This window comes from Struthio camelus, chromosome 7 (assembly GCF_040807025.1).
Source record: "Struthio camelus isolate bStrCam1 chromosome 7, bStrCam1.hap1, whole genome shotgun sequence".
Lineage (NCBI taxonomy): Eukaryota > Metazoa > Chordata > Aves > Struthioniformes > Struthionidae > Struthio > Struthio camelus.
The window spans coordinates 9,471,503-9,494,627 of record NC_090948.1 but is presented as its reverse complement, the minus strand read 5'-3'; the positions used below and the strand labels follow the sequence as shown (position 1 = coordinate 9,494,627).

At 35.1% G+C, this 23,125-nt stretch overlaps 1 protein-coding gene across 4 annotated transcripts in view; it reads left to right on the top strand.

Annotated features, from left to right (window-relative positions):
• The window catches only part of ATRNL1 (attractin like 1), a 542,042-nt gene that overhangs the window by 229,507 nt on the left and 289,410 nt on the right, over nucleotides 1-23,125 (top strand). For all 4 annotated transcript variants that reach the window (XM_068951630.1, XM_068951631.1, XM_068951632.1 and 1 more), the window contains exons 23-25: nucleotides 10,034-10,128; nucleotides 10,758-10,836; nucleotides 12,018-12,175. In XM_068951630.1, the coding sequence (XP_068807731.1) occupies nucleotides 10,034-10,128; nucleotides 10,758-10,836; nucleotides 12,018-12,175 (332 nt within the window). The remainder of the gene's footprint in view (nucleotides 1-10,033; nucleotides 10,129-10,757; nucleotides 10,837-12,017; nucleotides 12,176-23,125) is intronic.

Sequence of the window (23,125 nt, the reverse complement as noted above, 5' to 3'; positions counted from 1 at the left end):
TTGCTCCCAATTTTCTTACATTTGAAGACTATTATAAGGATTAAGATACTGTAAAAATTGTCCGTTGTGAGAAAACAGTCATTTACTGAAGAGTTTTTCATATCAACTGAAAAACACCTATACTTTTGACATAACATAATGCTAATGATACGAGTTTAAAAATGTTCCATAATAGGAAATATCTAAAACTTTTTTCTAAAATTGATTTTTAACAAACTGTTAAATAAGGGCACTGAAGTATTTTTATTTTTTTTGTTGTTGTTTTTACTAATATTTTACTCAGAATGCTCCAGTTCTTTGGTTTCCAAACTCTGTTTAATGGGCCATACTGTTGTGCAAAACTTGTAAATGGTCTGCAGCTGTTCATGGAACCTCATCAACAGCGTAGTGTTTTCAGTTAAAAGTTTGGTGAGAAATCTATGAAAACAGTTGAGATCTGGCTGTGGTTGTGGTTTAAAATTTCTACGAACCTCACCTTGAGACTATGTTTAACAGAGCCCAGGTAATCATAAATGTTCTTCAATTTTTAAATCTCCGCAGCAATTCTGTCATAACATTTACTTATCTCCATTTTTACTTTTAAGACAAGTACAGTGAGATGAACCTCACCTAACTAACTTTTTAAAACATAAACGTCCAGTCTTAATTAGTCTTCTAGGTCTTTCTATAGTCATTAGAGAGAATCAAGGGTAACTCATCCTACCTGTTGTTAATATCTGTCTTAGAAAGTGCTTGCTTGTCTTCAGTGTAGAGTGAGCCTAGACTATTAGTTTAGACCAGACATTCAACGTTTAGCTGAATTGAAGTTTAACGCAGTACCAATTTTTCTGTATATGGCTTCTCCTTACAATCAAAATTAACTAATTATTAGGCCTTTCCAAACAGAAGCCTTAGCATTCGACCTTTCATAAGGGGAAAGATTTCTGTAAAAAGAAGTTTACTTACCAAATTTGGTGATTATGACTCTAATCTCTGTGTCTTTTTGTAGTCCTTACAGCGTAGCACTTTTTTTTTTTTTAAAGTACACAAAATAAGCATTGATTTGTTGTTGCTGTTTGATTTTTAAAACTTTGAACTTGCATGAAATTCATTCTCACCTACTTTATCTTTAAATGGAATAAGAGGTATATAAATAGCAGTCATTGAAGGATTTTGAGATTCATTCCAAAATACAAGTTTTGCCAGTTTGTAATAAAGACCTCACAGTAAATGACTTTTTGTTTTATCACAGTGGGCAAATAATGTTGGACACCAGCATACTTGAATGTAACAATGAAAATGAGACAGTGGTAAATGAGACACAGTGAGCAGAGGAATGAATCAGGCACTGCTATGGAAGTTCAGAAATAATTATCCTCATTGAAAATAAGTCTGGTGGTAACCCCTAACTTCAGTACAGTACAAGCAGAATTTATTTTGATCACAAATGGATATGATTTATAGCATTTGATAGTGGAACTTGGTTTCAAAAGCTAGATTTTTGCAAAGAGAGGTGAATATGAATAGGACTATTCTCAACAAACTCCTGTAAGAACTACAGAACAGCAGCTGTAAAGAGCAGGAGAGAGAGACAAACTGCCTGTACAAGGAAGAGGTGAGAGTATAACTTTTAGAACCATCATGAATAGCGTTCTCTAAATAGAAAAGTGTGGGAAGACTTGACTGTGGTGGGTCTGATGTTACAGTCATGAGGGAGGTTCCTACCCTAACTTTAAAAGTGATTTCAAAAAGTAAAAATAGAACAGCACTATTCTGTGTGTGTTGGGGGGGGGGGGGGGGAGACTTCCCTCAGGGAAAAAAAAAAGGTTCTGTTCACAAGATTAGTTATGGTAATTCAGTCATACAGAGTTATGAAAATGTACCAACTCTGGCATGTAAATGTCTGAGTTTGACTTTTACTGTAATATAAATATTGAAATAATGTTACTGGTGGAAATATAGTTCCTTAACTGTGGTCTAAAAGTTCTTATTAATATATACATATTTATACGTAAGACCATCTATTTATTCAGTGACTTGAGGAGGCTTTCCACCTTTCTTTCTCTTACCCTTCTTTTGACTGTTAAACATTTTAATCTATTATATGATTAGCAGTCCTATTAGTGCGCCATCTCTTTCTTCAAGTTTACTGGCCACCTATTGTCAGTGCAAGCTGGCCATAAGAAATCCCTTTGAGCAAGGGCATGCTGGCATCTTTTGGTGTCCATTAGCCTAGTTTTCAGTTTAATTGTGAATATTAGTTATTAAAAAAAAAAACACGGGATAGAACACTTTAGTTGTTCTTTAGATAAAGATTGTGCGATCCTCACCTAAGTACATAAAACATGGTGGTAGTTAGGTTGTAATTAGGAGCTGGGCTATATTGTTAATGGATCTGGTAGCACGCTAACTTTAACTTTTGGGTTAAACATACTTCTCAGAGAGGACTTTTATGGGTATATGAAAAGCTTTAGTCTTGTGATTCAGTTTTAGAAATGTGTAATAAGAAATTACGAGACCGGATACATTGGAGAATGGCTAGCAGCTAAAGATTTGTATGTGTATGTTTGTTTTTGCTCCCTGTCTGGGCACTGGGATTCATTCTTTCCTTCCTGCTAGGAGAGAAGAAATCAACTGGATGCTCTATGGGGAAGATCTAGGTGAAAGAAGAAGTCAGCTCAGAAGTAGAGTAATTCTCTGGAATTTACTCCAGTGTGATTCTTGGTCATAATTAGACCCCCCTTATTGAACTAAGCTGTTTAGGCGATGGCTGCCAGTAAAGTGGAAGTATTGAGGTTGCTGATACAATCTCTTTTGATTTGCTTCTGTATTATGATATGTCTATGCAATTTTTAATAACATGACTACATATTATTTCCCAGGGATCTTTCCCTTTACAATGCACAGAATGGATCTTTTCGGAGAGATGAAGTAGTGATTCTGTAGTGAAGAGAAGAATGTATGTTTCTTTCCTATTTTCTTGCAGAAGTTGGGAGAATGTGAATAAGGGAATGAGCTGCAAAATAAGAGTGAGCATATGCAGTGCTATATAATTCCAAGTATTCTGAAAAATCAAACTCTATGTATTTCAAATTGGCTACTCATGATTAATGGATGTTTTTGTTCTTGGTCTCTGTTTCATTTCCTCTTCTGTAAAATGGGACTAATAAAGCCTCTTCATCTCACAGTAATGTTGTAACAAATTCATTAACTTTTCTGAAGAACTCAGAAAATGGTAGTGATGAATACTATAGAAAGGCCCATTAGAAATTAATTCTGTCTTTAGAAAGAGTTTGTGTAGTATGTAGTAAATGAGGCATAGGTCCAAAACTGAGTGCTGAACGTAAAACAGTGTTGAATAGCTGCCCATTAAGTGAGCACTCACCCAAATACAATTCACAGACAACCTTGATTGTAGTGCTTCATTTTACAACCTTAATATTCCTCTTTAACATACCCTTTTGTATGTAACATCACTAATTTAAACAAAAAACTTCTAATAGAAGTGTAGTATGTTTGTTTTTATAATAACCAGTAAAACTGTATATTTTTGGAGGATTATGTTGGCATTCAGAAATAATGAAGTAGAATTTCAAATCTCTGACGACTTCTGTTTAGCCTCTGATCTACTGGGGACATTCTGGAGTTTTGGAAAATGTGTTTTTCGGTTTTAATTTTTTAATACAAAAGCTCAACTATGAGAATAGGTGGGTTCCTTGTTGGATATATGCACAAAACTCCTTTAAACCGTATTAAAAGGCATGTGCTTTCATTAAAGAAAGAAAAAAGTTTCTTGAAAATTCACAGTAATGCCAGAATTAAACTATTACTTTTAAATTTATTTTCTCATTTAATTAAATGGCTTTCTTCACCTAATTATTGCTGTATTCTCACATGTGCTCATTACTGACATCTGGAATTGATTTTAATGACTCTTTTAACTGTGAAAGCAGTCCAGGTTTTTGAAAAATTCAAACTAGATATATGAAAAGACTTGGTAACTGTAAGTCGTTGTTATATTTAACCATTGATGTTATTGGGATGGTATTGCTGTCTTATGTCCAAATGTTCTTTTTCTATTTTATTCAATGATTCGTTAATACAAGAGGCAGTAACAAACCTGGGAACAGAAACCAGATGGTTAGGACTCCCCTCTCTTTGCTGAGTGCATATGCCAGTTGACTTCCTCTTGTCTCTTTCTGACTGTGTGAAAATTGATTTCTTTTTTTCCTGATGCTCTGAATCCTTCCGGTGCTTCTCCCTTACGTACAGTAAGGTGACAGAGACACGTGCCCTGATAGGCAAAAAGAGGAGGAGTTGGTCTTAATACTATCAAAAAGAAGAAGGCATGCAACACGTTTTCCTGGTGAATCCTCTGAAGAGGAGTCTATGACCACAGTGCTATGGCTACTGAAGTTAGTGCTGAACTCTTTAGTGCATATGCTTAGGGTACACTGGACTGGCTCTTTGGGGAGACTTAGACTCAAGAATACGTAGTCTCTGGGTTCAAAATACGCTGTGTAACAGGGGAATTAAGACCTGTGCTCCTGGTTCTTTGAGTTTGTGTAGGAGTTTTCTAGGTCCTCAGGAACTTTTTGGTGAAAATATAGTCATATAAAAGTTCAAGGGGTTTATAGATTGCACTCTAATATGTGGTTGTTTAAATTCTATCTGTCTTCCATTTGAGTCATCTTTGTACTCTATCAGATTTCAGCTGAAGGTCTGCGCTGCATATCTGATCCATTCAGATCCATTCAATGATCTAGACCCTGCAGTCATTTGTACCAGCCAAAGCAGGAAGGAACTATTGCTATTGTCATGCGATATTGTTTCACATTTGCTTTCCTATGCTAATGCATTTGTGAAGAGAAACTCTTTGCATTAGTTTTTTGAAGAATATTTATTTAAAATATATTAAGTGGAGAAATGTAAGCATGCAGGATACTGAGAGCAGAAAGAAAATCAAATGAAATGCTGCATATTAAGAATTTACTGAAACAACTTAAAATGAAGACTAAACTTCCTACTGCATAATATTTCCAATAGATTGGAGATATGTAGAAGAACAAGTAGTTGTTAAAGAACTGGTGTTTCATATAAACTCTTTTCAGTCAAATATTTCAAAATGGAAGTGCAAAACTCATTTTTTAACATTGATATCTGTCATTACATTTTTTTCCACAGTTAAAATATATACAGTGCTCAAGATAGTTGACTGCCTAGTCTCTTTAGAAAATCATTATAGTTAATTAACACTTTGTGAATGAAAAAGTGTGTTGAGAATTTAATTTAGATTGAGGAAATGTGTTTTGAACAAAGCTGGGATTCACAGTCTAGATAAAGGGTTTTTTTTCATTTTTATGTTTAATTTTTCAAATGCAAAATTATAGAATGTGGCTTTTTAAAAAATAAGTGGAATTAAAGAAAGCACACTTTTTTAAGTAAAACTGATTCAGTAGTTGCAATATGAATGCAATAGATTTCTTAATTTCAGTGTATCTGTGATCCATATTTTTTTCCTATTTGAAGCAGTCTGTTCTTATGAGTGTGTCTGTATAAACATAGACACTTTTGAAAAATCTTGTGCACGTAAAAGGTAAAAATGCTTATTGAAGGCTTGATCAAGGTTTACAGTAGAAACAAAAGTACATGCAGTAAAATGTCAGGCATCTCTAAATTCCTGGCTGTAACTCTATATATTAAAAAGATATGCTGAATATACTTTAAATGAATATTTAGCTATTTATTCATTCAACTATTCAGATTTGGTTATACTTTTATAATTAAATTTTACTTGAAATTTTGTATTTATTGACAGGATATGCTCTTTAGACTGAATGGGACTGTGAATTGGGGAATATGGTATGATGTACTGTATGCCTTCTTAGTTTATTTATGTGCAGTTACAATTATTAGCGTGCATTGTTTTTTATGGTTATGTTCAGGATGAGGCTTGGCAGTAGAAAGGAAAGCTGTTTGCTCTGCATGCTGCAGTCTGGAGAGGGTGAACCTCTTGTAGGAGATGGAGATGATTCAGCCCAGAGAGCTGCTGAATACCTGTGGAGGGAGAGTCTCCTGTGGTGTAGGGTGAAACAGGTGGAAAGAGGGGGAAAGGAGGGTGAGACGGACAGCAGTGGATGGGGCAGAGGCTTCTTTACAGTTCCTCTTTAATTTCTACTCTCATTTTGAATTTTCTCTTTTTTAAGTTGATTCTTCTAATCTGTTCTAATAAAGCCTAGATGTAATGTTTAAAAGCCTTCTAGGTATTTGAGGTGTTTGATACAAGGAGTGGGTACAAATCCTCCTCAAAGCTATGACTAATTAAGAGTATCCTTACTCTGCAAATAACCCTTCTTTCAGGCTGTGAGAGAAAAGAAACCTTTTCATAGTACTTTCACAGTCCACAGCAAGATGGCAAAGAGTGCTTGCTCAGTATCAGCTGTTTCATTCGCACCTGACTTCATTTGCGCTATTGAATCATATACCTACATTAGGCAATACTCTCTGCTGTGTTCAAATCATATTCACTCTAGGTAACTTCCCTGTACTCGAGCCATCTGTGTAGAGATGTGTAGTTCTGCTTTGTGCTTCCGCTCTATGGCCGTGATAGGTCTGATGAGTCTTCTGAGGTTTCTCTGGAAGTAAAACTTCATAATTTGTGTTTACTAGCACTAAGAAATGTGTTCTTTCTGAGTAGTTTAATGAAGATCTCGGTTTCCTATTTCGTAGGCCTGGCTTGGCATAAGTTAGAGGTCCTGTGGCATCTTTGAAGAATCAGGGCAAATTCAGTGTTCTAGCTGTCAGAACTCGTCCTGAATAAAACAAGCTGTATTGTTCAAGGCTGGCTGAGTACTGCAGGAGAGATAATGTCTGCTGTATAGGTTAATGTGGTGATTAATATAAATAGCTATTTTGTTTTTCGTGATTTGTTATTTCTACTATTTTGTAGGTAAATCCCAGGAAAAAAGGGGACATTTCTTCTAAACGGTTACAAACAGTGAAATTATAAGGCCTAGTTTAGATATCTGTTATTATTAGGAGTGGCTTCGCTGCACTCCTTGCTTGTGAAAAACAAGTTCATATATCCTTGGCTTTTATCAAGTAAATGAGAGTAGCCCAGCATTTGTAGAGCTGCTAACACTAGTGATCAGATATACAGCTAAAGGACACGTTTTCAACTTTAGAGTATAGTAGACAACGAGCAATCAAATAATGAAATAACTGAAGTATGTATATAACATAAATAAAAAGGGAAAACAGTTATTTTTTAAGATTAAATAACTTAAAAGATTTTTAAGCTGGTGTGCACAAAAGCTGTTCTGTCATGTGGTTGGGAGACAGAATTCCTTTGTCTATTCCCAGTTTTACCTTAGGTGATCTTAAGCACGTACAACTAACTGATGGTCTTCGGCTGACATTCTGCTTCTTTGTGAAGGCACAGTAAGAGGGTTGACTATTAGAGGATGACTGTGGCATTTTTAAACGATCATTTTCTCTTTATTCTGAGCAAATCAACAATACTTTGTCCTGAAGAGCTGTCTAAATGAGTGCATCTTGTGTGTAGTAGCCTGGGCAGTAGCCAGAACTCCCACGGGACTGCATGCTGTGGTGCTAGTCCACTGTACGTTTACAATTCTCTGCAAAGATTCCAGCAACAGAAGCATTTGTATTTCATGGGTCCCAAGCTGACCAGATCAGGGGATTTTAATATGTCTCTGCATTATTCCTAGCCTTTTAGGCACACTAATCATGATTATTAAAGGATTTCTTAACGCCTTTAACAGGCGTTAAACTCTACTTGCTGTCTTGTGCTGTCTTGCTCCCTTTAACTGTACTTCCACATGGCGATCATACTGTTAAATATGCAGATAGGGCATACTATTACTGATTCAGTCAATGAGACTGTATTAATTATTTTCACGTAGTTATAGAAGTGTAGAGTAATAACAATAAATAAATGGTTATTTTATTATTTATTGATCTTTCACCTTCGTAAGCTTGCAGATAGCTGATCAAAACTCATTATCTAAGAAATCCGTTGGATCAACTTATTCTTATTTATTTGAATAATGGAACTGTGGTGGTTGATAATAGAGAAAGTGGACTTCTCTGTTTCCAAGGTAGTGGTAGTTCTTTTCACGTAGCTTCTTTATTTCTGTAGTTTCTTGCCGCACCCAGGGTAAAAAGCACCATTTTATTTAATTATTAAGACAATACAGTGCGCTGTGTTCATACTTCATTGACCAGTAAGCTTTTTTTCTCCTGCTAGCTCAGGCCTCTCATAGGATACAATAAAGAATGTATTTTTTCAGGAGATGTGCTGCTGCAGGAAAGGTGATTGTCAGCAATACGCAGTCTACTGAGTCCAACAGAAGGCTGATATAGCTTTTTCCTGCTTTGACTTAATCTTGCACTGTTGTTACATTTACTAATTTTTGTGTTTATGTACACTTTTTTTTTTATTTGTGACACTGATCACGTGGTGTTGGTAGTTAGTAGAATGTCATTAGGAGAGGACTTAAAATGGGGCCTAGAAATTAGGTAGGGCACAGAGTCAAAGGTGACATGGGTATTACCATATTTTTACATATGCAAAATAATAAGCTGGACCGCTTACATCATGTTATATAAGGGACCTCCTTATTTCCTGTTATAAAGAAATACCAACATCTTTTGATCCCTTTAAGAACCACATTGGTCAAAGAGACAGAAGACGTAGTGTGCTAAGGCTGAAGATACCTGTCTCTGTGCAGCATGCTCAAACCTACCCCAACGACCTCAGGTTCCTAACTGACCATTACAAGGATTATTGATCTGCTATCACAATTTATATCCCTGAGGGCTTTGCCGATTCTGGACTGTCTGTTTCCAGTGAACGTTGCCCGCTGGAATTCTCCGTGGCCCCTCTTTGAGTTGCAGCAGAACTTCAAAAACAGTCATCATTAGTGACTGGGTTTTTTTCTCGTATTGTGGAGGTGGTGGAAAGCCGGTTCACACTGATAATTGCAATCTCCCAGAAAAGTTACTTTTCAGTAATTACTGCTGGTATGACCCAGCTAAGGCTCACTCCAGTTCCTCCAACTTTGGGAACACAGTAGGTTGGCTCAAAACCTATATCTTCCTACTTGTCCCAATCAATTTATGCTCCTTCCAGAAAAGGGTAAGCATGGTGTGAGGATGGCCTCTCTGCACCAAGGCCAGCTTTTGTTGGCCCTCAGGTGAGCGCTGTTAATGTTCAGTGACATAAATGGCATGAACAGGAGCTGCTTCGCAGACTTCATTCCTTTAATAGTCAAGAGATTTAAAGCAAAATTTGTAGAACAAATGACACTGGGAAGTGTCATCTTAAAGTCAATGCTAAACTGCTGCTTGTTTCTTTTGTATGAGAAATTTATATCATTTGCCACTTCTAAGACATTTTATAAGTCTGGTAGTTTGGAAAGGATGTGCTTGGTAGGCAAATAATTTCTATTTAAAATTTCACTGTGCCACTTTAGCAGTGTTAATTTCTATAGCATCAGGCCTTCGTACTATATTATTTTATTGTAGAAACAGCTTTGGTATTTTTTTCAAAACTTGAAAAGCTAGTAATGCTAAAATGTGTCATAGTAATGTAGCTACGTAAACCATTTATACAACACAGTAAAATGTTTAACAGTAATCCTAAAACATTTAAATGCATTTTGAACAGAATATTGAATAATTATTTCAACATAAAAATTAAGGAACTGATAATGCTCCAGGTACAACTGATACAGTATTTTGTAATAATTACTTAAAGAATGACTAATTCAAGTTATGTATAATAGCTGCTCTGTGATAGAATCTGTTTCTTAATTTAGTTTTTCTTTCATTTTTTTCTTATTGCTTGAAGACATTATATAGTGACAAATACTTACACAGTGAAATGCATATGAATGGCTCTACCTTTAGATGATGCTATGCTTTTTAAATTGAAAGTAAACAGTAAATTTGTAGGTGCTCACATAACATTTTTATTAATATGTATGCACTTGAATCTGTTTGTTTTTTTTACATTCTGTTTTGCCCACAGACAGCCTTTTGATTGATTACCAGTTTACCTTCAGCTTATTACAAGAGGATGATCGCCATCATACTGCTATAAACTTCATAGCAAATCCAGAACAGGTAAGAAAAGGTGGTTAATTTTAGACAAGTTTTGGAGAGCCGTGACCAAGATTTGCAATGTATTTTTGAGGTTTGTCAAGTGTCTGTAACGTATTAGAGCTGTTACAAATCTTCTTGGAAACATTGGAAAGTATTCCAGTGCATCCAGTGATAAAATCTACTTTTTCTTACCTTTCTAAATAGTATGTGTACCAACAAGTATCCCTAAAATATATCAGCTGGCTTGTTTTATTGTTGTTGCCAGGAATAATAAATTTTAGTAACTTCTGGAGATGAATTAAAGGAGAATAACCTTCAGTTACCAAATCTTTATTACCAGAATGAGAAAGATCATTTTCAAATTTTAATTAAAAAGTATCCTTATGCAGTGTATTTTTTAATTTTATAAAGAATCACAATCTGAAAAGATAGCTTGTACAGTTATATACTTATTTGTGCCCGGCCCTTAAGGAAGCAAAAGAGGGGTTTGCTTTTGGCTTCTGTAGACCAGAACATTCGTTTCTATTTATGTTTCAACTGAAAAAAGGAAGAAGATTAAAAGGCTGTGTTCGGTTATGTGCACTACAGCTATATTTAATACGTTATGATGTATTTTGTTAACTTTCCTTTATTTTTCCTTTTTTATCCAGTCAAATAAAAATTTGGATATATCAATTAATGCATCAAACAACTTTAACCTCAATATTACATGGTCTATTGGTTCTACGGGTAAGGTCACATTTTGGTGTGATGTCTTTCTTCCTATATGATCTTATGAGCCATCAAGCTATTTTAACATGACTGTCTCTTCATCGCTAATTTTGATAATAAAACTTTATAAAATGTATTCCTTTGCCATTATCATTATGCCATTATTAATTATATTATTTAAACCTCAGATGATAATTTGCAATCAGAACAAAGCTTCATTAATATGTTAACTTTCTCTCCTATTCAATTAAAATTACTTTGGTAGGAAAACCTTGTACTCTGTTTAAATTTTTAAAATGACAGCATTAAGAAATACTGTGATTTTAATTAAGATAAATTGCTTTCTTAACTACTGGAGAGACTGAGATTTTAATTTCTTTGTTTCAGTGTTCAAGCTAAAAATTTAATTATTAACCTTAACATTGATATCAAACAATGAAGTTCTTCTGTGTATGCTGATAAAAGGAGCTGCTTATCTATTTTTCTCCAACTTTGAACCCCATTACTCTTTTTGTTTTAATAAAAAGGAAGAAAAGCTTTATTTAGAAAGTTTCTCTGAATGGTTTCTGTTGACTTTCTGAAAATACATCCAAGGAGAAGCATGATGCTTAAAATGAAATTGTACTAAAAAAAAAGTACCTATTTTTTTTTAAATGGAGTCCTGCATAAACATCTATTTTAAGCATATTACCGTATCATTGCTAGCAAATTCTATTTATTTAAAATTAGCAATAAGTCATCAGTTCATTTGCAAAAATGATATATGTTTATTAGTTGTTATTCAAGCTTTCAAGAACAGTTGAAACACTATAGCAGTAATTTAAGATGTAGACAAATTAACTTTCCATGCTTTATTAACTTTTGATTTTTTACTGAAATGGAATCTAAATTACTACAGGAAACTGTATTAGCTGTTTAGCTAACTGGGATACATTTGCTATAAAAGTCCTGCGACTTCATCAATTTTATGATTTATTCATAATCTTTTGAAACCAGAGTAAGAGTTTTTGCAAAATCTCTATATGTACATGAAATGTACCTGATACACTATGGAAACCATAAGAAATTAATAATAAGGTTGTAGAATGAAGAACACAAAACTGATTTCAGAATCTAAGTTTCTCAGGCCTTTGTGACTATTAATAATAATTATAAATGTGTATATATTTATTTATATGTATGTGTATGTATATTTTTAGCTGGGACAATATCTGGAGAAGAGATTCCTGTTGTTTCTAAGACTAATATTAAGGAATACAGAGATAGCTTTTCCTGTGAAAAGTTTAACTTCCGGAGCAACCCAAACATCACTTTCTATGTTTATGTCAGCAATTTTTCCTGGCCAATTAAAATACAGGTTAGTAAGACCATTTAACCACTTTGTGCTCCTGAAAATGTTGACTTTTTAGCTGTATATTGAAATGAAAGTTTTCACTCATACAGTAAGTATGCAAATAACTATTATTTGTATGGTATATTTTCTGTGCATAAATGTTATATTATGACACTTATGTTTTTGTCAGTTGAGGTTATTGAACTCCTTTCTAAAATGAATCAGACTTTTGATCCTCAATTTTATATCTGAAGTTAGTTATTCAACATATATGTATACTCATATGTTAAGTATATCTGTGTATAGACACAATGTACTTTTTGTTAATCTTTAACTTTCTTAGTCTCTGATTTTCTTAAAGGTTGAATATCTGTATCATACTGCAGTTTAACAAACTTTGGAGCTAACACTGGGTGTATTTGGTTAGAATTTATATTCTTCTTTGACTTCATTGGAATCAATTTCACTAAGTATTTTCTGGAATAGATGAGATAATGCACAGTGGCAGATTCAGCAAAATCAGTGCAGCGATGTATTATGTTTTTACCAGAAGGTTCTGTAATACTCATAGCTGCTCATGGTATAGCTGCATTTGTAAGTACTGCGCATCCTTTGCCAATCAGGAGCACTTTATGTGGTTGAAAGGCTTTTGGCTATAGCTTTTTTAAAGAATTAATTTTTAAAAATTAAATTGTTAAAATAGCTTTCATATTCCCTTGTGATTTGTTCAGGAAGCCAGAGCAAGCTCAAAATCCTTTTTAGCACTCTACAGCCAGAAATCAAACAGGAACATGCTAACCATAGTTACAAATATTCCACACATTTCCAAGTGGGGGGAAAAAAAACTTTTGATTGCAAAATATAGAGCCTGTTCCATATATTTATATATGAGAAGTTTGTCTGCTGAGGAGCCTCTTCATTCAAGATCCTAGATTAAAACAGTCATCTTCATTCTCCAGAGTAACCTGGCAGAGAAGTATTACCCATATGTTGTTTTAGGTAAAGCTAGCCTTTTCTTAGTCGTACATGAGTGTTATATATGAATACAAGTGTTACACAGTTTCCAAAGATGAATTTATGGAACTTGTTAACTTTTATGCATGTGTTATTTTATATAAAGCTTCTCAAGGTTAGCTGCTTTTTTCGCTCTTCACCTGAACAATATTTTTCCATCCACTAATCCCCCTATCTTAGGAGAGGAAAATCTTCAATTGCCAAATGCGTCTTCCTAAACTACCCCTGAAGCAACTTAGGCTGTAAATGCATTACACACTGCTTTCTCCTTTCACCTTTTAGATCAGAAAATGCCTATATCTCAATAATATTTGTCTTACCATGATAATGTATTCCTGAGATGTGCAACTCTTGTCAGGTGTTTATAGTTTGCAACTCCTTACTGTACTGTTTCCAATGCAGCATAATACCTTAATGGAAAAAATTTTTAATGCTTGGTCACAGGAATCCTTGAACAATGATTAGATTCCTTTTAGATTTCTTTTTTTTTTAGTCACTCCTTTGATTCATTCTTATCTGCCACAGTTGTGCAGATTTTTATATTTACTTTTGAAGTGTATGGAAATTCATCAGTCTAGGCTGTTGTTTCTCAGAGATGATGATGCTTGAGTATTCCTGTCCTGTATTGAGCTTTCCTGTCCTGTTAATTTCTCATAAAATCTTCTTCCATCTAGAAATGAAGTGTCTTCCTATTTTACATGCAAGAAAATGGAATGCGAAGGTCCAATTCTGGAAACAGAGTTTCGGGGTGGTAATCTTGTCTCCTGCATTTTCCTTCCCAAGTCCACAAGTTTACTATTTAGCTCTCAACTTTTTCATACAGCGATTCATTCTACTCCAAGCAAATACCTGAAATTCACATTACCCATATAAAGTTCTCCATTGGACACACTTACAATAGATAAGATCTTTGATAAATGATAAATGGAGTGGGGAGCTTTTCAGAGAAAGCAAGTCTGTTTTTTACGCTAACTTTAAAAGGCCTTCCTGGGACTTAAGGAGAGGGAAGTTGCGGTTGGTCCCTATCCAGAGGCTGTAGTTTCCAAGGGTAGCCCTAAAGGGGCTCACAGTTCTAATGTCTATGATCTTGTACAAGTATGTATCTGAGAATACCGAATACCATATTTCATCTTCACAATATATAAAGATGGCTGAAATCAGTCTATTGTCATATCAAAGAGCTTCCAGATAAAGGATGATGATTCTTACAAAATTCATGTTATTGTTAAGGTGATGAAAGGACTCTTTGGGAGATTCAAGCTACTGATGGCAGAGTGGTGTTCCGCTTCAGAGTGAGGAACTCTTTTAGATGGTCTCTGACCGTAATCTAGACTATTCTAAAATTAAATTTCCAGGATTAGCCACCTTTGCCTTTCTGTGGTGATTAGACAGCTCTATATTCTAATGCAAAGTTTTGGATGCCACAAGGAGCTGGCCTATGTATAAATGCTCAGACACTGAATTGTTTGCAGTGTAGTCCTTTCCAATACGGTAGTCACACTGTTGATCAGATAACGCTAATTAAAAAATAGCGATATTTTGTATCAACTTGCCCCTAGGAAATTACTGCAGCTTCCTTGGGAGGTATTCTGTTCTTAGGAATAAGCAAGATAGCAACACTGATTTAGATACATGCCTTTAAACAATGCTTTAGTAAAGGACTATATGTTCGTTTCAGCAGATGTCTTACATTATTCAAATACATTCTGAGTACTAATCTCGTATATTCATATTATTCATTGTGACTTATCAAGAATAGAATATATGATGAATGAGTTCCTGAGGAAGCAGAAATAGTTAGCTCACTACCCTTGTTACTGATATTTCAAGCTGTGTTCTTCGTATGTAGTTCACCACTCTCTTTTTATGCCTGCTGTTATGTTGGCACTAGAGCTAAGATTACTCATGTCTTTCACTGGGAAGTTTTGGGTTTGGGTGCTGCATTACCACTCTCTTTTCTATGGTAGAAGGATTTGCAGTTCTCATTATAGAAGACATCTCATTTTACTGTCAAAATCATCTAAATTATCTCTATTTTTGTATCTGATTGTCTTCAGCATTTTCATATGCACAAGAAAAAGCCTACATCCCAGCGAGTGATTGTTTATTTGGATCAATAGCTCACAGTTGCTTCCTCAAGTACTTTTATTATGCGTGCTTCCTATTTTGCAAGTTTGAATACTATTTTTACTAATCTTAGTAAATCCCAAGTGGTTCTTACACAACATACCCTCTTTTGAAATGCATCTTTCCTGACTTTGAAAAAAAGGATATGTGATGAGTGTGTCCATATGGCAACTTCCTGCAAACATGTAACTCTTCTTCAGCAACTACCCCGTGACCTGTCACTGGTGAGCTTAATGACCTCCCAGTATAAGTTGTTCAGCACTGGGTAGCACTGAATTGCTTACCAAACACAGAAAGTAGGAGGAATTTGTAATGATTTCAGGTGAAGTCCTGCTCTCTTCATAAAATCGTACTCTAGATTCACATTACTCAGTGCCCCTCTTGCAATCGTATTGGTTATATCAGGCACACAGCTGGGTGCTCAATCAGTAGGAGGTCTCTAGAACTCTCATGAGAAAATGTTATATTTAGATTTCCTGTTACTGAAAGCATTTTATTTAGCTACAAGATCTTTTCTGCTTTCATGTCAAAGGAGAAGTAGAGCAGGTCAGCGCGGACAGTATGACAGTGAAGTTTCACACCAACAAATAGGATGGAACCCACTTGCTTTGGTTTTGCAAGGAAGCAGTTGATTCTTTGTGATTCATGTTTTTTGAATGGCATTTATCACATGGCAATACACATAATCACATGGCTAAGACAGACAACGTCTAGAAGACTAAATAAGCGGAAATACAACATAATTGCAAGAGTGGAAATTAAAAAAGATGGTGCTATATGGCATCTTCAACTTACAGCAGTTTCTAGAAGCAGACCTGTTAACAGGTGTTTTCACAGAAGCGGGTAGTACCTGTAATCTGACACACACATATGTTGGAAATTTTTTGTTGAATTATGGGCAGGGTTGTGCTACGTTTTTTTCTTCACTTGCTGTAATGCAGAAGTTGATTGGAAAGTAAGGATGAATACAGACAGCATAAGCTTAGCTGTCTCAGACTTCCATAGGTAACAGTAGTTTATGCATCTTCCGTGGTTTTCAGAGGAAATCGGTGTAAGATATCTTTGTTATTACAGGACCTAGTGCCCAAGTAAGGAGAGGATTTATCATCCAGGCTCACTGTTCCTACACTTGGCTGTCTAAGTTCTCGGACTAACAGATCTTTGACAGTCCCCACCTTTTAAATGTATTGTGTTTTATATCCCTGTTAAAAAGGATTCCGTCAGAAAATGCTTGAACAGGCTAGATTTCTGAATGGAATACATGGCAAAGCCCCATCACTTGTTTCTACTCATTTTTATTATATTTTGAGAGTAGTTGTAATTCAGACTTCACTGGTAATGGAATTTGAAGGCTGTAATATTTACTGAAAAGCAGTAACTCAACTGCAACCAGCACCTCAAATAACGGTCAGTGGTCCCTGAAGTAGTAAGTAATCATAAAGCCTGTGCTCCTGGCAGTTATGCAAATATTAGTAACAAAAGTAAAAACATGTTCTTCAGTCTCAGAAAACTAATTTTATAGCAAGGAATTTCTATCACTGAGGCGGTAACAGATGTTTTTCCTTCTTTCATCGTTTGCGACCATATTCTGCAAAGCAGCAAATGTGTATGTAGCACAAACAAATACCTTTAAAATGCTGTCTTGATTATCCATTTGATGTCCTCTGTCCCTAAGGAGAGCAATAACATTCCTGCCTCCTGATCAGCTGCCGTCATGCACCTATACCTCTTTATGCCTGTCAGACTTGTAAGTCTGATCTCAACTTGTGTCTCAGCAGCAAAATTTCCTCACAGTTTTAAAGCAGGACCTGTTGCCTTTGTGCAGGAAATATCATCACAGTTATAGTTCAGTAGTTTCCTACTTGCGCTGTCAGAGGTTGTCAGCTGTCAGTTATTAGCTCAGCTGTATCTAAAAATGATTCACACAGTAAGGCTCAGGGAAAAAAAACAGAATAAAAAGCAGGAGATAATAAGTATTCTACTAGTTATTTCTTTTCCTCTCTAGAGTAAACAAAAGGTTCAGAAATGTTTTAATTGGGAGGGTCAGTTTAAATTATGATTCTCAACCTCAACAGCAAAGCGCTCCCTGGCAAAATCAGATTGTATTTAAAAAAAAAAAAACAACCAAAAAAACCCTCCAAAACCACAACATTAATTTTTCATCATGAAGTAGTTCCTCTCTTACATGTTTCCATAGCGTAGAATAATTACTGTTACAATGAAGTTAGACGTGATGTTAGTGTACATTTAGAATGCCCAAAAGCGTTGGAAATAAATGAATTTAATTATTCTTAAAGAAACCTGCTGTATTATGCTTTAAAATGCTTTAGTAGCATATTCTTTAGTTCTTTTTTTCTGCACAGTTGTTTCTGAATAAAACCGTCTTCGGCACCCTGTGTGAGTTTCTATGTCAGGATAAAAGAATGAATTATGTTTACATTATATTTGTGTATAGCAAAGAGGACTGTTTACGTGTAAAGCTTAAACAATCAAAACAACTTCATATATAAATTTTCAAATTGGTGTTGTTGGTTTGTGTGCGTGTTTGTTTGGTTTTTTAAGAGAGGTAACCAGTATTCATTCAGCTTACTGGCTTCTGCTTCAGAATTGATTTTCTTTGCCTTGTGAATAGCCAACCTGTAGCAACTGAAGGAGTTTAATGTAAGTCAAGAAGCCCATCTACTCTTGTAATAAAATTTACTAAGTGTAGCATACTCTTATTTCAACTTTCTTTGATTTGGAATTCATTTTAAATTTTTAACAGTCATAAATGACATATACTGTTGTAAAAACTCCAAGAAATAAAAATTATCAGTAGCTGCCATTAGAATTGACAACAGTAACACAAACCTAATTACTAAATTAACAAAGAAAGATCAGAACTTTTAAGACCTTTCAGGATTTTTTAAAGGTCACGATTCTAGAATTTTTTGCTTGGAAAATGTGTGTATATCCACGTGTAGCTGTGCCTAGTACAGCACCTCCTCCTGTCAATGACTGCTTGCCTAAGTCTAATCACTATGATTTATAGTGAACGGTTGAATTTCTAAGTGCCTTAATGGTTTTCACAGAGGCTCCTGGGTAAATGCATATAGCTATGTGCGAAGACACTATAATTCTTGAAACACTGGACAGGGATTGATGATGAAGTGGATACATTAGCTTCTAAAATGACTTTGATGTTTTGTTAGAGTAAATATGAGATCCATCTCACAATGAGGTTTAAAAGTAGGCTATAAAGAACAAAAATCTAGGAAATCCACCATACTACTACTTAGATACAATTCTATAAGGAGCAGAGAATTCTTTTGAAGAACAGGAAAAGAGAATGGCTTCTCTGCGGTAAGGATGGGTTAGAGTTTAAAAATGACTGAGGTGTAGCCTAAAATGTCAATATATACTTAGCTTCAGTTTTCAGTAAGGATGGTGATATTGATCATAGTGTAAAGTCAGGATTGATAATAATGACATATGTTTGTGAAAATTACCCTCAACAGAGTTGGAAGCAAAACTCAAGGAGCTTAATGTACTCAGATTGTGCACCAGATAATATCCATCCTAGAATCTGAAGGAAGTGACATGTGAAATTGCAGGGTCAAAAGCAGGAGGATGGGACCATAAGACTGGAGAAAAACAAATGTAAGGTCTTTATCTGAAAATGGGGAAGAACTGATTGAGGTCACAACAGGCTTAGTAGTATGCTAAGTGCTTTGGAAGAGATTTTGAACTATTTCAACTATTATATTATTATAGTATTTAATATTTTGTGAGATATTTGCATTGACTATATGCACAAAGCTGACAGTAAGGGAATTCATTGATGAATGGAAGTGGATAAGGACCAAAGGACAATAGGAAAGCATTGTGCAAGGAAAGACTACTGGAGAAATTATAAAAAATTAGTCTTGGGGCTGAACTTGTTTAATACATTTTTTGATGACCTTAAGACAAATTATTGTATTTTAATAGTAGAACTTACCAGTTACATAAACTTAGCAGGCACCACCTCTTAGAAAGAAATATTGGAATTCCATTAAAAAGAATTAGATGAACTTAAAAACGAGAATTAAGGAAACTGGATGAAATTCCATTGTATAGGTGAAAAATGTTACCCTCATTAGAGGACTAATCGCAGAAACTGGAGTTGGAAGCAATTGAAGAGAAGGACTTGTATGTTCTAGTCAATCACAGGGTACTCTGAACTGGCAGAACAATACAGCCATACAAAAGGCAGATGCAACTGTAAAAATGTATGATTTTAGGAAGTTTGAAAATATTGGAATCATTAGTGCTGTTTTATAAGTCCCTGGAAGGCACCTCTTCTAGAATACATCACACAGTTTTGAACAACTTATTTTAGGAGAGCTGAACTCGCACTAGATATATTGCCAAGACAGACTGTTGTTAGAAAACAGTTGCGTTAAGTGAAGGAGTGCAAAATGATATCAAAACTGAAATAAATGGGACAATAGAATGGAGTTAAAGATTTGCCTCTTGGCATTTCCTTTCAATAGCAGGTTCAGTACTGAACTTCATTCTGTTTTTCAACACGTGAGGTACTATTATTAAAAGTTATATGTCTTAGGTACATTATTACAGGTGCATCTATTAAAAGTGTACTTACTGCATTAAATAAAGGAGATGAAAAGTGTTGCCCAAATGTGGACTGTTACAGTAATTATGATCACCTTTTTTTTTCTGATATAATCAAATATAATACCAGAAACTTAGAAGTTCTTGCTTTGAATTTTATAATTTGCAATCTGTAATTTATTTCCTTGTAGTTCCAAGACCAGTTGTTTCAAGAAAAAAACATAAGGCGGTTATATTCCCCAGAAACTTAAACAATGTGCCCAAATCCAATATAGCATTTTCCAAAATGAATTCCGAGGATATCCAAAAGTATTGCTAAAATTAGGGGGTGTTTTCTGATGATTTGATTATACCTATATTTCTTTAATACGTAATGATAGAGCTTTTAAAAATTGTCTTAAAATATGTTATAAATGTAAATGTATATTTCATTACTGCTACTGGTACATTTCTTTTTCCAGTCGCCTTAAAACACATTTAATATGAGTATCAAGAATAGCAGTAAATATTTTAAATAGTTCATGTAACTGTTATTCCTCGGGAAGCAGAAGCACTGTTCATAGTTCAGCTGATGATTTAAAGGAACCAAAACACCTAATTAAGAGATAATTAGTCCTTAGTGATGCATAGTGTTAATTGGTGTATAATTTGAATGTCTGAGATAAGAATCCCTGTAACTGATGTGCCAATTGTATAGTGTTTTCTTTTCCAAACAGACCACCGCACCGACTACTAGTAGCTGTATAATACAAAAGAGATGTATAGATACAGTATTTGCAAATAAAAATTATCTCTCAGTGATGTTAGCAAGTAGATATTGAGATTTTTTCCTGTAATTTTCATTTCCCTTATCTAATTAATTAAGTAAATTGTAGTTATAATGTTGAGAATGTAATTGAAAATATTGCTCAAAGATAGCTTTTATTTGTTTAGGACTTTTGATTAGCTATAGGAAAGTAAATCTGTTGCTCATCTTGGGATTTTTGTGGGGGGGCAGATGACATGGTATAGAAAACTTTTTTTTTTAATAATCTTTGAAGGATTTTTTTCTTGTCATTAAGGTTGTCCCTGAAGAAAACATCCATGCCTTGTTGAACCGCAAAAGCCTAGAAAGGTCATATGCAGCAGCTCCCACACAGTCAGAGTAATTTAAAAGTAAATGTTTGGCTCATAGGGAATCAGAAGGGAAATAGGAAGATGAGGGTAGGAAATAGATCTTTTCATCCTGTTTATCATGGCTGTCTCTTCTGGAAACCTTACTTGCCCATTCTAACAAGATTTTTACAGATAAATATGAACAACATGCAGGATTTCTGTTTCTCAGTTTTTTATTTAAATTTGGTTTTGTGCCAGCCTGGATCAAATCCAATTTTTTCAACATTTCATGTTAAAAAAAAACCTTTCAGTGTCCAAAATCAACTTCAAAATATCAACGTAAGATGTTTGTGAAATAGGACCCGCATATCTGCTGAGTAATGATGGCAGTCTTGTCAGTCTCGCCAGTATTATGGTGGCCATGAAACTGACAGGTATTTCAGATTTTCAAGTCAGAGTAGCTTCTAGCTTTCCTATTGTCTTCCAGCTACAGATATTTCCGCTGATTGGACTGCTCTGAACTGTCACTCAGACCTACAAGATATCTGGAGCAGCTGGATCCCTTGTCCAAAACCACACGCCAGAGCTCAGTGGTAGTCTGCATCATAGTATTGTCCCTCAGCGCCTACAAGTGGTCACTTGTTCCGTAACTTGAGGGCTCTAAATTTAGTAGCGCTCCTAGCACTACTGTCTCTAATCTTGGAAATGGTAGTCTCTAGCACTAGGTAAACTTTAGAACAATAACCAGAAATATGGGTCTGGGTTTTGTTTAGGACTGCAGAGCTTAATTCTTCAGGCTGTGGCAAACTAACTAGAAGCTCTAGGGATGCTTACAGCTGGGTTTGCTGTAGCTGTGAAACTCCCAGCTTTTCAAAACGTCTCAATCTGCAAAAGTTGAGGGAGTTCATCTTGAGGAGCTCCTCTAGAGCCATCAATGACCTTACCAACAATTTCTAGGAATCCTACCTTAGATTAAGCGAACGTTCAGACTTAAGAACTTTCTTGTACTGAATCAGCATTTCTGATGGGAATGCTAATTCCACAGTGTGGGAGAATATACGGATCAGGAGTTAAACTTTATATATGCTATTAGAAGAAAATCCCGCAGACTGGAAAATAGTTTTCTCATTTTAGGCCTATGGGGCCTGTTCTTAGGTATTTTTGTTGTGCTAAGGTTGTTTGTATAGACCTCTACCTTTTGCAAAGCTGGGGTATTAATTTTATAACCATGTGGTCAGTGTATTTCTCTCTATGATGAAACAGAATGAAAATATTAACCAGTGAGGTCCCTAGGTCTGCAGACAGTTCCTGACTGGGTAACTAACGTTCATATGATTTGAGCTGTACTTACCAGTCTGTGAAGATGTGAGGAAATCAAAGGCCGCAAATGTCATTCCTGAGGAATAACCAAAAAATAGCATAGGACTGAGCAGAATCACAAACTCTTTCCTTAGAAGGAAGACCAGCTCAGACCTGCAAACTTAGTTGTTAAGTGAGCAGATACTGGGGAGCTGTTGTGCACTTTGCCAGACTGTAGCCTGAATTTTCAGTCCTTTAGCCTGTGCAAAAGGAGGTTAGAGCTGTGATCCTGTTTGTTTTCATTATGAAATGTTGATAGTTTTTATTATGAAATGTTTTAAGGACTTCTAAATTGTGTTAGTGGTGTCATTTTTATAATCCCTCTTGAGTGCTTTGTTATCATGAAGCTAATTGCATATATTTTGAAGAAACAGAAAAGAAATAACTGTCTGTGTTAGACAAACATTGTATGCCTTCAGAGAGGTAATATAAACAACTCTCAAGCACAGATAGCCAGATAATCATATTAAACAAGTGGGTGGAGAGCTTGCAGGACATCTGCTTTTTTTAAAATCTGCCTATAAATACATTAGTTACTTGCCATTAGTTTTTCATGTAAGCATTTGATTTCATTGCTATCTTGGTGTTATATCTCATAGATGATAAATCCAGAAGGGACTACTGTGATTGTATAATCTGAAATGAGACATAAACCAAAGCATAGGCTTTCACAAATTAATTGTTGTTTGAGCTAGAACATATATTTCAAAAAAGATTCAGTCTTGGCTTAAGTATTTCTAGAAATGAGAAATGCTTGACTCTTGCTAAATAGTTCTGACTGTTAAT